Source organism: Ailuropoda melanoleuca, chromosome 1 (genome assembly GCF_002007445.2).
Source record: "Ailuropoda melanoleuca isolate Jingjing chromosome 1, ASM200744v2, whole genome shotgun sequence".
Classification (NCBI taxonomy): Eukaryota; Metazoa; Chordata; class Mammalia; order Carnivora; family Ursidae; genus Ailuropoda; species Ailuropoda melanoleuca.
Window position 1 is genome coordinate 56,471,261 of NC_048218.1, and position 14,448 is coordinate 56,485,708.

The window sequence follows — 14,448 nt, forward strand, 5'->3', positions numbered from 1 at the left end:
TTTTTTTTTAAGATTTTATTCATTTATTTGACAGAGATAGAGACAGCCAGCGAGAGAGGGAACACAAGCAGGGGAAGTGGGAGAGGAAGAAGCAGGCCCACAGCGGAGGACCCTGTCGTCTGCTTAACCGCTATGCCACCCAGGCACCCCAGCCACTCTAAGTTCTATTTGTGGAGCTCAGATTGTCCTTACCTTCTCCAGTCCCATTCATGTCCCTGCTTCACTTCTCGGAGCAAGAATCTTCAAAACCTCTCTGCACACCTCCATTTCTAATCTAAATACCCTACCAGGTCCTCATCTGATCTAATCAAAAGTATTTCCCACTACTCCCTGCTAGCTTGGCCCAGTCTCTCTGTTGGAGCTGCACCAGGCTTTCTGCTGGAAGCCCTCCACCGCTGCAGGGTGTGGTGATGTGGGCCCTGCACCTCCCGGTTCTGTTTAGGCTGCTCACACCTGACAGAGCAGCAGGGCAGACTTCTATTTAAACCATGATCCTTCTAAAATCCCTTTGAGCATCTGCTATGGAAGTGCTGCTTGTATGCGCCCCAAATCCTGCGTATTTCTCCTCCTTTCCCTGTCTCACACAGTCTACTCTGAACAGGGGCCCCTCTCATGACCTAAAGACAGCAAGAGGTGTTTCTCGGGTTGTTATTGGTGAGAACAGATCTAGGGACACCTACTTTTAAGGATCACAGAGTAGAAAAACAGTCAAAGTAAAAAACTGAGGTATGGGGCCAAGTGATACAGAGAGATCAGGTAAGATACAGTTGGAAAGGTATTCTTCAGATTTGGCTACTCAAAGGGCCACTTTAGTAAGGGCAATTTGTGAGGTGGTAGGGTAAAAGACAGCAGAAGCTTGGCTTTGAAGGGAAAAGAGAAGGTATGGTTAGAGAGGGGCCTTTTAAGGTGAGAACAAGTTGATTTAGTGTGCCTTTATGCTGAGGATGAAAAGTCTAAGGAAGTTGAGGCCAAAGATACAAGAAAGAAGGTGACTGATGGAGACAGGCACCTGAGAAGGAAGAAAGAGAGAGCCTCCAAATCACATGCAAATCCTTTTGTCCACTGCTCAAAATTACTGAATGTACAATCTGTACTTGATCTCCTAATGTTCAATTCTATACCTACATCTTATCTGGCACTTATCTCTATTTATTATATGAATTATCATTTGTGCTGTTCATCTGATATTTTTGCAGAATGGCAATATAGCATCCGATATGAAAAACCTGCAGGACTGTGGGAAGGAAGCCCCTTAACCTCCATCAGCTCCAGTTTCCTTATCTGCGGAATGAGATAACGGCATCATTAACATAATGTAATACCGCACAGAGATCACGTCAGTGAACGGAGCAGTTGTAATCGCTGAATTGAAAATGCCTTAATCCTGCAATACTGCATATGGTATTAGCTAGCACCTAACAGCCTGGCCGGTCCACAGAAGAAACAAATACAAAAAGAGAGGTTTTTTCCGCTGAGTCGCTAGCAGCATACCCCGATGACACCAATGCCTCTACCGCTGATACTTCGCAGGTACATCTGTTCCTTGGTTTTCAAATTCAGAAGGATCAGCTGGTTGCCAGCTATGTACGTCGCCGTATTGCAGTCCAGCAGTTGTAGGTTGGCCCGCTTTCTGCAGTCATAGCCAAAGGAATGACTGAGGGAAAGTCGTTAAGGAAAACAAGTGGAACAAAGTAAGCATCCTAGAGACAGGAAACGTAATGAAATATGTCTATTTTTAAAAGCTGTGCCATTAGACAAAGGTTCAGTGTTGAAGTAGTTGACTTTTACTTTGAAACTCAGAGTTTTTATTTATTACTAACGCAACTTTGTTCTTAAATGAGGTGAAAATTCTTATACTCTGAATCGATATTTTAATTTTCTTAGGGGATCCTGAAAGCAGATTCATTTTATAAAAGTAAAAGTATTATATAGGTCTCTTCCTTGAGGTTAAAAGGTGAGACGTTTAAAATTCTGATAGAATGTTTTGAAGTTCTGACAAACCAGTGACAATGTGACTAATAAATCCACATAGATGTAACTGAAATTTAATTCATATGAACAAATTATGAAAATGGACTAAATAATATATAGTATATAAGTATGTATAATAAATATGTTAACATTCCTTCCTGAGCTCATTAGTATGTATAGGTGTGTAGATGAGTGTGTGTGTGTGTGCGCGCACATTTATGCTATAGAGTAAGTCTGCACTAATTCAAAATAGAAGTTAAAACAGTGTAAGTTTTTATAAAACATCTTTTAAATGTTCATTGTTACTACATTCAAGTTCAAATTAATATAACCCAAAATATAAATGTAGTAAGTAAATGAAACTAATCTATAAAAAATAGAGTTTGCAAAAGAAATATATAGTATATCTTGAGCAGACGGATTCATATTTTCTAAGCACTCACTGTTGAACACAAAAGTTAAAGGATTATTGGAGAAACCTTTATTTCTTGAACCCTTCTTTAATAAATAAATTCGGATTTTAGAGGATTACCCTTATTTGTAAGTGAATATTTTTAGAGAAAGAAGCTATGTAGAATTTTTAACAAGAAGAATATCTACAATTGTAAAAAAGAGAAAATTTTAATGCAATTTGAATTGTGAAGCATATACAAATTACAACAAAATATACGTAACTATACCTAGCTCATTGCCTAAGAGTTAAATTGAAAAAGAGAGAGAACATTTCAGGGTTTTTGATCTGCTCAAGAAAAAGGAATTTTATCAATTTAATAAAGACATAAACACCTAAAATTGAATCTTATATAAAAGTGCAAATTAATACATAATCCAAAGATCTTGCTGAAGTTATTTAGGCCTCATGGAAACTATCTGAGGCCTCCTTACAAATAAGGAGTGGGAACCACAGGCTCTTTATCGTCACAGAGCCGGGTACAGGGCAGGAGGCTTCACCTACCCTCCTTTTCCCTTTCCCCAAACTGCTGTTCTCGCCGTTCCTTCCTCCTCTCCTTTCTCTTTTCTCCAGTGCCAGCTAACACTTTGGAGGGCTAAAAGCTATGTCTATAGCTATGAGAGTAGAAGTAGGCTACCATCTCTTCACTAACTTGGGTGGCAGTTGGGATCATTTATCTGATAATATCAACTCTAATTTAGGGGTGGAGGGCAACTCCATTTTACTTGCTGCTGCTCTTCAATGCAGAATGGGTGAGATGGTAACTTCCCAAACTCTCCCCTTCCAAATCACAACCTGCTTCTTCTCGTAGCTCATCTCTATTTCCCAGAATGCCGAATGCAGTGTCTTGAGCCCTAGGCATTCAATAAATGTCTGTTGGGTGAATTGATTATTTAATGTATAACTAGAGTCTGATCCTTCTCTTTAACCCCAGAGGACAGCGGCAGCCACTAACCAGAGCTTTGAAGATGCTAAATTTTGTTCTGCTATACCTTCAACTCCTTCCTGTTTTATCTCATCCTCTCTTCTGGCTCGCATCTTCTTAACTTCCTATCAGAGACCCAGGGCCATCACTGTTTGTTCATGGGCATCTAGGACCCTCACTTTTAAACTGCATTTAAGGGATGCCTGTGTGGTTCAGTTGGTCAAGCGTCTGCCTTTGGCTCAGGTCATGATCCCAGGGTCCTGGGACTGAGTCCCCAATTAGGCTCCTTGCTCAGCAGGGAGCCTCCTTCTCCCTCTGCTCCTTGACTTTGCTTGTGCTCTCTCTCTCTCTGACAAATAAATAAAATCTTAAAAAATAAAATAAAATTGCGTTTAATTACATCTTCTATAAATCACGCTATGTTTTGGGTGATATTTACTAAATGACACATTTCTTGATTGATTTACAAGACACAAACTTTAAAATTGAAGTAGACTCAATATAATCACTAAAGTATAAAAGAGTATGTAGGGCATACATGACAGCTGACTTCGCCTTGGAGCTTCTCATTCCTGGAGAGTAGAGCTGTCTAATGCGAGATGTTCCAGAGAGGCAGCTTTTGATTCAAGGTCTGGAAAAGCTAATATCGTAAGCTATCCAAAAATGGGATAAACTACTTCGTGACTTCCCTGGTTTTGAAAGTGTTCACGGAAAGTCTATAGCTTATACAGCCGCTCATCCAACATGAATAGAAGCAATTCATACTTTGAGTCAAAAGTCAAGGTCATTCTGACTCTTATTTGGAATCTAGGCATATCTCTGTAATATAGAGATCCCCGTACCCTGGAGCAGCAAGTCCCCACTACTGTGGGCTGGGAGAGAGCAACACAATCAAAAATATCTGGGAAGCTTTTTCAGACTGCAAGTGCCCAAGTCTCTCTCCCCACAGATATAATGCAGTAGGTCCAGGAAACATATCAGACCATGTGTATTTCAGGAAAACTTCCAGGTGACTCTGATAAACCACTTCATTTGAAACAAGTAGGCTAGAAGAAAGGTAACAGTATAACTTTTATCAGCAACTTGTCCAGAGACCACTTATGCAAAAAAGTCCTGAGGAGAGAAAACTCCAAGTTATAAGATTCAGGGTGAATTAGTTTTAGGAATTGAATTCACGGTGAATTTAGGGATTGAAACAGAAAATTATAATAACATGTCCTATTTTTATATAAAAAGCAAAACTGAGTCAAGTACATGGCACTACTCTTTAAGCACCCCTTGTATACTAGGCCAGTCAGTGGTTTAGGCCATGTGGTCATCACCACCACCCATCTGAAGGTAAGCATACTAAATTGCCAGCCAAGAGCATGAATGGAAATCTCCTAACTCCACCTTATAAACCTAACATCATACAGTGACGGCAGACCCTAAATCCTCTTGTCAATGATCCCCACCTTTAATTTTCTTGGACTCTTACTCTCCAGACCAATTAAAACTTATTCTTTTGGGCTCTACTTTCTCAGGGTTGTCTTCCCGATAGTCATCTGATAAATAATGTGTAAGTACTACTGCCTGACAATGGTATCAGTGTTTTAAGAGATCAATGATTTTAACTTGGTAGGCAGTGAGAAAGGGATGTCATGCTGGTGGAAGTAGGAAACCAGGATAAGAGGCCTTCTGGTCTCCTCCACATCATGTCTCATGAAAGAACAGCCAGAAAAGCATCACTTCTCTTTATGGTTATTTGGCACCAACAAAAGCTTAGTTTAAATTAAGATCATGTATTTCTATCTCAACTTCTCGAAGGGCCAAGCTTCTTAGAATTACCTAAGACAGGGATCGGCAAACTTTTTCTGTAAAGGGACAGATGGTAATATTCTAGGCTTTGTGGACCAGGTGGCCTCTGTGATAACTACTTAATTTTGCCCTTGTAGTGTGATGGCAGCCACAGACAAAATGTAAATGAATGAGAATTGTTGCGTTCCAATAAAACTTTATTCATAAAAACAGACCAAAGGCCAGATTTGGTCCATGGGCTAGTTTGCCGACCCCTGACCTAAGAAGCTGAAATCCAAAAATGATACACATGTAACTGGAGTGGATACACAAGTGTGAGAAGATCCAGTGGTATGTTCGAATCCGGAGTCACGAAAGGCATCGACACAAGCTCCGTATAATCGTAGAAGAAGTTCTCCGAGATTTTCTTCTTAACTTTCTCCTCTGCCTCTTCTGAGGCTGGAGCGGGGGCTCCCATATACTTAGAGTCTAAAAAATTAAAATATTTTGACTAAGAAGAGCATCTGGTAAATCCTAAAATGGTATTTCACAAAGACAGGAGGCAGGTACCTAGCTTGCAATACTCTAGCAGTAAGTACCACCCACCAGTGAGCATGGGAGGAAGAGCCAACATGCCTATGTGCATCAGGGTGAATGCAGATCTCTGGTCATGGTTTCTGCAGTCTCAAAGAGCAACTCCCAATCAGTTACAAGGGTGAGTTATAATTCACCAATCTGGGGCTAGAGCACTCCTTAGACCATCTTACTCCCCAGAAAACCAACTATGAGAGTTTTGTATGTCATCCTCAGAAATGTAATATACAGTTCCAGAGCTGCTAAATCACCCTATTAAAGTTTATTCCATGCTTTTCCCTTTATCACCCCGACACATCCTGCAAATTTTTATCTCTATGGATTTGAAACTGTTCAATTTGGGCAACTTGTCTTTAAAACAGTTACTATTACTGATAGAAAACTAATAATACTTACTTACCTCCAATGTTGCCCATATAGTCATCTTGAAATGAAATTGAACTTCCTTCCAAATGTTCCATATCATAATCATCATCCTCTAAATTTGATTCTTCCCCTTCAATATATGTTTCATCTGTGGCATCTTCTAAAACTTTATTATCCTCTCTCACAGCAGCTATTAAAAGTAATTTGTTTTAATAATTCCTACATTTGAAATTAAATATTTCTTTATTTCCAAAGAAGCTAATATTTTCTGATCAAAACAGAAGTAAATTAAAAATAAACTATGATAAGATATCTGGAAAACCTATAAGTATTTGGAAATCAAAGAACATTTAAAAATAATATACGGGTCAAGAAAAAATCAACAAAGAAATTAAAAAATATTTCAAACTAAATGGTAATTAAAATATAACATGTNAGAGGAGAGAGGTTAAGATGGCGGAGGAGTAGGGGACCCCTTTTTCAGCCGGTCCCCTGAGTTGAGCTGGATAGGTACCAGACCAGCAGGAACAGCCACAGAATCAGCCTGAGACGCAGGAAGATACATCTGGATCTCTACAAATGAACATCTCCAGCGCTGAGTATCGAGGTACGAAGCGGGGAGCCGTGAAACCGCGCACAGATATCGGAAGCTAAACAGAAGGGGGAGGGAGCCGCCGTGTCAGGGCGCCGGGAAGCGGTAGCCACCTGCAAGGGGGAGCGGACAGACCGCGGACCCGCACGCTTGAGACAGCAGGCTGAGAAGGGAGCTCCGGGAGCGCACGCGGGACGGCTGGCGGTTGGCGGGCCACCTGCACGGGGGAGCAGGCGGACTCGCGGACGGCACCCGCGAGACAACAGACTTAGAACGCGAGCTCCAGGAGCGCGCGCGCAGGGCGGCTGGCGGGCCACCTGCACCGGGGAGCGGGCGGACCGCGGACCCGCACTCTGGAAACGGCAGACTGAGTCCGTGAGCCGGGAGCGTGCACCACCAAGCATCTCACGGAGCTCCGGAGCTCCGGTGTGCTCACTGGATCGAGGCTGAGACCGGGAGCTCCGGGAGCGTCCGCGGGGCGGCTGGCGGCTGGAGGGCCACCTGCACGGGGGAGCAGGCGGACTCGCGGTCAGCACCCGTGAGACACCAGACTGAGACGGGGAGCTCCGGGAGCCCACGCGGGGCGGCTGGCGGCTGGCGGGGTTGGAAACACAAAGGACAGAGACGTGCCGGCCCTGGAAGTGAGGGCTGGGACGCCGGGTGTGGGGCGCACAGCCCGGGATGCTGCAGGGTTGAGCAGCACCAACAGAAACAGAGTTAAAGTGGCCAGAACATCAGTGGAGAACGATCCGCGATCCCTCTGTTCTGAGACAGAGGCTGAATTTCAGCCGCTGCTGCTCTCTCAGAAGAGGCATAGCAAACCGCCAGGGAAAGCCGCCAGAGAACAAAAGCCCGGAAATACCGGCTCACAGGGTGCCCATCCCCATCCCCCCTCGCAAGGGACACAGAGACTCTACCCAAACAGGGTTTTCTGAGTACCGGCAGGCAGGCCCCTCCCCCAGAAGGCAGGCTGAAAAATCAAGAAGCCCACAACCCGGAGCGCCTGAGTGGCGCAGTCACCAAGCACCTGTCTTCGGATTAGGGTGTGATCACAACGCTCCGTAAGGAGTCCTTCATCGGGCTTCTCCACCGGGAACCTGCTTCTTCCTCTCCCACTCCTCTGCTTGGGTTCCCTTTCTTGCTGACTGTCTCTCTCTCTCTCAAATAAATAAATAAACTCTTTAAGGAAGAAGCCCACATCCCTAAGATCTCTATAAAACAAGGGCGCACGGCCTGGGTCCCAGTCAACACTTGGGCTCTGGACAACCCTGCAATCTCTCTTCATCAGAATGACGAGAAGGAGAAGTCCCCCCCAGCAAAGAAAAGATAATGAGTCTGTGGCCTCTGCCACAGAATTGGCCTCGGCCACAGAATTAATACATATGGATGTATCCCAATTATCAGAAATGGAATTCAGAGCAACAATGGTCAAGATGATGAGTAAACTTGAAAAAAGCATCAGAGAAAGCGTTGCTGAGAATATAGAATCCCTAAGGGCAGAAATGAGAGCGAATCTGACAGAAATTAAAAACTCAGTGGGCCAAATACAGTCAAAACTAGAGGCTCTGACGGCCAGGGTCACCGAGGCAGAGGAACGCGTTAGCGAATTGGAGGATGGGTTAGTAGAAGAAAAAACGAAAATAGAAGCTGGTCTTAAAAAAATCCACGCCCACGAATGTAGATTACGGGAGATTACTGACTCTATGAAACGATCCAATGTCAGAATCATCGGCATCCCTGAAGGGGTGGAGAAAAACAGAGGTCTAGAAGAGATATTTGAACAAATTGTAGCTGAAAACTTCCCTAATCTAGCAAGGGAAACAAGCATTCGTGTCCAAGAGGCAGAGAGGACCCCATCCAAGCTCAACCAGGACAAACCTACGCCACGGCATGTCATAGTGCAATTCGCAAATATTAGATCCAAGGATACAGTATTGAAAGCGGCCAGGGCAAAGAAATTTCTCACGTACCAAGGCAAAGGTATCAGGATTACGTCAGACCTGTCTACAGAGACCTGGAATGAGAGAAAGGCTTGGGGGGGCATTTTTAAAGCTCTTTCAGAGAAAAACATGCAGCCAAGGATCCTTTATCCAGCAAAGCTGTCATTCAGAATTGATGGAGAAATAAAGACGTTCCAAAATCGCCAATCATTAACCAATTTCGTAACCACGAAACCAGCCCTACAGGAGATATTAAGGGGGGCTCTATAAAGGTAAAAAGGCCCCAAGAGTGATACAGAGCAGCAAGTCACAACCGATACAAAGACTTTAAAGAGAAATGGCATCATTAAAATCATATCTGTCAATAATCTCTATCAATCTAAATGGCTTAAACTCTCCCATAAAACGCCACAGGGTTGCAGATTGGATAAAAAGACATGACCCATCCATTTGCTGTCTACAAGAGACTCATTTTGAACCCAAAGATGCATTCAGACTTAGAGTAAGGGGATGGAGTACCATCTTCCACGCAAATGGACCTCAAAAGAAAGCTGGAGTAGCAATTCTCATATCAGATAGACTGGATTTTAAACTAGAGGCCATAGAGAGAGATACAGAAGGGCACTATATTATTCTTAAAGGAAGTATTCAACAAGTGGATATGACAATTATTAATATATATGCCCCCAACAGGGGAGCAGCAAGATACACAAGCCAACTCTTAACCAAAATAAAGAGACATATAGATAAGAACACAGTAATAGTAGGGGACCTCAACACCCCACTATCAGAAATAGACAGAACACCCTGGCAAAAACTAAGCAAAGAATCAAAGGCTTTGAATGCCATACTCGACGAGTTGGACCTCATAGATATATATAGAACACTACACCCCAGAACCAAAGAATACTCATTCTATTCAAATGCCCATGGAACATTCTCAAGAATAGATCATGCTCTGGGACACAAAACAGGTCTCAGCCAATACCAAAAGATTGAAATTATCCCCTGCATATTCTCAGACCACAACGCTCTGAAATTGGAACTCAACCACAAGGAAAAACCTGGAAGAAACTCAAACACTTGGAGGCTAAGAACCATCCTGCTCAAGAATGACTCGATAAACCAGGAAATCAAAAAACAAATTAAACAATTTATGGAGACCAACGAGAATGAATACACAACGGTCCAAAACCTATGGGATACTGCAAAGGCAGTCCTAAGGGGGAAATACATAGCCATCCAAGCCTCACTCAAAAGAATAGAAAAATCTAAAATGCAGTTTCTATATTCTCACCTCAAGAAACTGGAACAGCAACAGAGGGACAGGCCTAACCCACTGACAAGGAAGGAGTTGACCAAGATTAGAGCAGAAATCAATGAATTAGAGACCAGAACCACAGTAGAGCAGATCAACAGGACTAGAAGCTGGTTCTTTGAGAGAATCCATAAAATTGATAGACCACTGGCAAAACTTGTCCAAAAACAAAGAGAAAGGACTGAGATTATTAAAATTATGACTGAAAAGGGAGAGGTCACGACCAGCACCATTGAAATTGCAAGGATTATTAGAAACTTTTATCAACAGCTATATGCCAAAAAACTAAACAATCTGGAAGAGATGGAGGCCTTCCTGGAAACCTATAAACTACCAAGACTGAAACAGGAAGAAATAGATTTCTTAAATAGGCCAATTAACTATGAAGAAATTGAGTCAGTGATAAACAACCTTCCAAATAATAAAACTCCAGGCCCAGACGGTTTTCCTGGGGAATTCTACCAAACATTCAAAGAAGAAATAATACCTATTCTCCTAAAGCTATTTCAAAAAATAGAAACAGAAGGAAAGCTACCAAACTCATTCTATGAGGCTAATATTACCTTGATCCCCAAACCAGGCAAAGACCCCCTCAAAAAGGAGAATTACAGACCGATTTCTCTAATGAATATGGATGCCAAAATCCTCAACAAGATCCTTGCTAATAGAATCCAACAGTACATTAAAAGGATTATCCATCATGACCAAGTGGGATTCATACCTGGGATGCAAGCATGGTTCAACACTCGCAAATCAATCAATGTGATACATCATATCAACAAGAAAAGACTCAAGAACCATATGATCCTCTCAATTGATGCAGAAAAAGCATTTGACAAAATACAGCATCCTTTCCTGATTAAAACCCTTCAGAGTGTAGGAATAGAGGGTACATTTCTCAATCTCATAAAAGCCATCTATGAAAAGCCTACTGCAAGCATTATTCTCAATGGGGAAAAGCTGGAAGCCTTTCCCTTAAGATCAGGAACACGACAAGGATGCCCACTCTCGCCACTATTATTCAACATAGTACTAGAAGTCCTTGCAACAGCAATCAGAAGACAAAAAGGGATCAAAGGTATCCAAATCGGCAAAGAAGAAGTCAAACTGTCTCTCTTTGCAGATGACATGATACTCTATATGGAAAACCCAAAGGAATCCACTCCCAAACTATTAGAAGTTATAGAACAATTCAGTAAGGTGGCAGGATACAAAATCAATGCCCAGAAATCAGTTGCATTTCTATACACGAATAACGAGACTGAAGAAAGAGAAATTAGGGAATCCATCCCATTTACAATAACACCAAAAACCATACGTTACCTTGGAATTAACTTAACCAGAGACGTAAAGGACCTATATGCTAGAAACTATAGATCACTTTTGAAAGATATTGAGGAAGACATAAAAAGATGGAAAAATATTCCATGCTCATGGATTGGAAGAATTAACATAGTTAAAATGTCCATACTACCCAGAGCAATCTACACTTTCAATGCTATCCCGATCAAAATACCGAGGACATTTTTCAAAGAACTGGAACAAATAGTCCTTAAATTTGTATGGAACCAGAAAAGGCCCCGAATCTCCAAGGAACTGTTGAAAAGGAAAAACAAAGCTGGGGGCATCACAATGCCGGATTTCGAGCTGTACTACAAAGCTGTGATCACAAAGACAGCATGGTACTGGCACAAAAACAGACACATCGACCAATGGAACAGAATAGAGAACCCAGAAATGGACCCTCGGCTCTTTGGGCAACTAATCTTTGATAAAGCAGGAAAAAACATCCGGTGGAAAAAAGACAGTCTCTTCAATAAATGGTGCTGGGAAAATTGGACAGCTACATGCAAAAGAATGAAACTTGACCACTCTCTCACACCATACACAAAAATAAACTCCAAATGGATGAAAGACCTCAATGTGAGACAGGAATCCATCAAAATTCTAGAGGAGAACATAGGCAACAACTTCTATGACATCGGCCAGAGCAACCTTTTTCACGACACATCTCCAAAGGCAAGAGAAATAAAAGATAAAATGAACTTATGGGACTTTATCAGGATAAAGAGCTTCTGCACAGCCAAGGAAACAGTCAAAAAAACTAAGAGACAGCCCACGGAATGGGAGAATATATTTGCAAAGGACACCACAGATAAAGGACTGGTATCCAAGATCTACAAAGAACTTCTCAAACTCAATACACGAGAAACAAATAAACAAATCATAAAATGGGCAGAAGATATGAACAGACACTTTTCCAATGAAGACATACAAATGGCTAACAGACACATGAAAAAATGTTCAAAATCATTAGCCATCAGGGAAATTCAAATCAAAACCACACTGAGATACCACCTTACGCCAGTTAGAATGGCAAAGATAGACAAGGCAAGAAACAACAATTGTTGGAGAGGATGTGGAGAAAGGGGATCCCTCCTACATTGTTGGTGGGAATGCAAGTTGGTACAGCCACTCTGGAAAACAGTGTGGAGGTCCCTTAAAAAGTTAAAAATTGAACTACCCTATGACCCAGCCATTGCACTACTGGGTGTTTACCCCAAAGATACAGACGTAGTAAAGAGAAGGGCCATATGCACCCCAATGTTCATAGCTGCATTGTCCACAATAGCCAAATCATGGAAGGAGCCGAGATGCCCTTCAACAGATGACTGGATTAAGAAGCTGTGGTCCATATATACAATGGAATATTACTCAGCTATCAGAAAGAACGAATTCTCAACATTTGCTGCAACATGGACGGCACTGGAGGAGATAATGCTAAGTGAAATAAGTCAAGCAGAGAAAGACAATTATCATATGATTTCTCTCATCTATGGAACATAAGAACTAGGAGGATCGGTAGGGGAAGAAAGGGATAAAGAAAAGGGGGGTAATCAGAGGGGGGAATGAAACATGAGAGACTATGGACTGTGAGAGGCAAACTGAGGACTTCAGAGGGGAGGGGGTGGGGGAAGGGGATAGCCTGGTGATGGGTAGTAAGGAGGGCACGTATTGCATGGTGCACTGGGTGTTATACGCAACTAATGAAAGCATCAAACTTTACATCGGAATCTGGGGATGTACTGTATGGTGATTAACACAATATAATAAAATAAAATTAAAAAAAATATATAACATGTCAAAATTTGTGGGATGCAACTAAGGCAATGCTTAGAGGGAAATTATGGTTTTTGTACACTTACAAGAAAAGAAGAAAAGTCAAAACTCAATGACCTAAAGCTCTACCTCAAGAATATAGAAAAACCAAAAAAGCAAATATAAAGAAATAACAGAAATAATAGAAATTAAAGCAAGGGTCGATTACATAAAAGGCAAACAGAGTAGAGAAAATTAGCAAAACCAAAATCTTATTCTTTGACAAGATCGACCAAATGGAGAAACTCCTAGCTAGACCAATCAAGAAGAAAGAGAGAGACAATACAAACTCCAATTTCAGGAATGAAAATACAGCCTAGAATTATGCCAACAAATTTTACACTTTAAAAGAAATGTACAAATTCCATGAGACATACAAAGTTACAAAACTTACAAAAGAAGAAATAAACAACCTTCTGTTTATTGAAGAAATTGAATTCATTAAAAATTTTCTGATTAAGAAAATTACAGGCCAATATACTTCCCTGGTGAATTTTACCAAACATTTAAGGAAGAAATTATACCAAATCTACACAAAACATTTCTGAAAGTAGAAGAGACCAAAATTTTTCCAGGTCTCCAGGCAAAAAAAACCCCCAAAAACAAAAACAAAAAGAGAGAAAGAGTGGATGGGGGAGCTCCCAGGTATGTGGCCAAACCAGAACAGAGACCTCAACTCACAGCACTGAGAGAAAGGGTTTCAGGATAGCAGCAAATTACTTCCTGTTACCTTTTGGGATCCTAAGAACCACAATGTGTGAATTTATGAGCTGAGCACCAGGCCCACCACACTTGACAGGCCTGCCCCTACCAGCGTCTAATATAAGAAAGAGAGACCCTGAGGCAGTGCTAGACAAAGGGTCATTATTATTAAATCCATCCATTCAGGAAAATGCTGCAAAGGACAGGAAACCAAACAGTAGATAATCCCTGTGTCAAAAATTAGACAGTGGAGAAAAGTGGAAATGGAAAATCAAGAGAGAAGCAAACTAACATTTTTGAAGATAGTCATATAACCATATTTTTTGGAAAGATAATTCTAGTGGTAGTATGGAGAGACTTGAACAGGAAGCCTTGAGTGGAAATCCTTGTTGTAAGTCCAAGCAAGAGGAGATAAACATCTCCAATAAAACATGATGTGGAGAAATTAAGGATTTAAGAGATATGTCTCAGATACATTGAAATAGTTTAATGCAAATTTTGTAAATGAATTGATTTCTCCAGGTCTCCTCTACGTGAATAATCAAAATTATATTTCTGAAACTATATTTAGGATTAGAACTACAAAAGTCAAGACTCCACTAAGACACCTAACACCATGAGGCCCCATCGGAAAGAGCAAGCTATCTTTTAAAA

General features: G+C 41.5%; 1 protein-coding gene across 5 annotated transcripts in view; it reads right to left on the reverse strand.

Moving 5' to 3' along the window:
* The window catches only part of CFAP44 (cilia and flagella associated protein 44), a 143,976-nt gene that overhangs the window by 117,801 nt on the left and 11,727 nt on the right, over nt 1-14,448 (reverse strand). For all 5 annotated transcript variants that reach the window (XR_004624728.1, XM_034658557.1, XM_034658567.1 and 2 more), the window contains 3 exons: nt 6,118-6,273; nt 5,453-5,612; nt 1,492-1,654 (listed from right to left, as the gene is read on the reverse strand). Coding sequence is in view for 4 of the 5 variants with exons in the window: in XM_034658557.1 (XP_034514448.1) it covers nt 1,492-1,654; nt 5,453-5,612; nt 6,118-6,273 (479 nt within the window). In the remaining variant the exon portion in view is untranslated. The remainder of the gene's footprint in view (nt 1-1,491; nt 1,655-5,452; nt 5,613-6,117; nt 6,274-14,448) is intronic.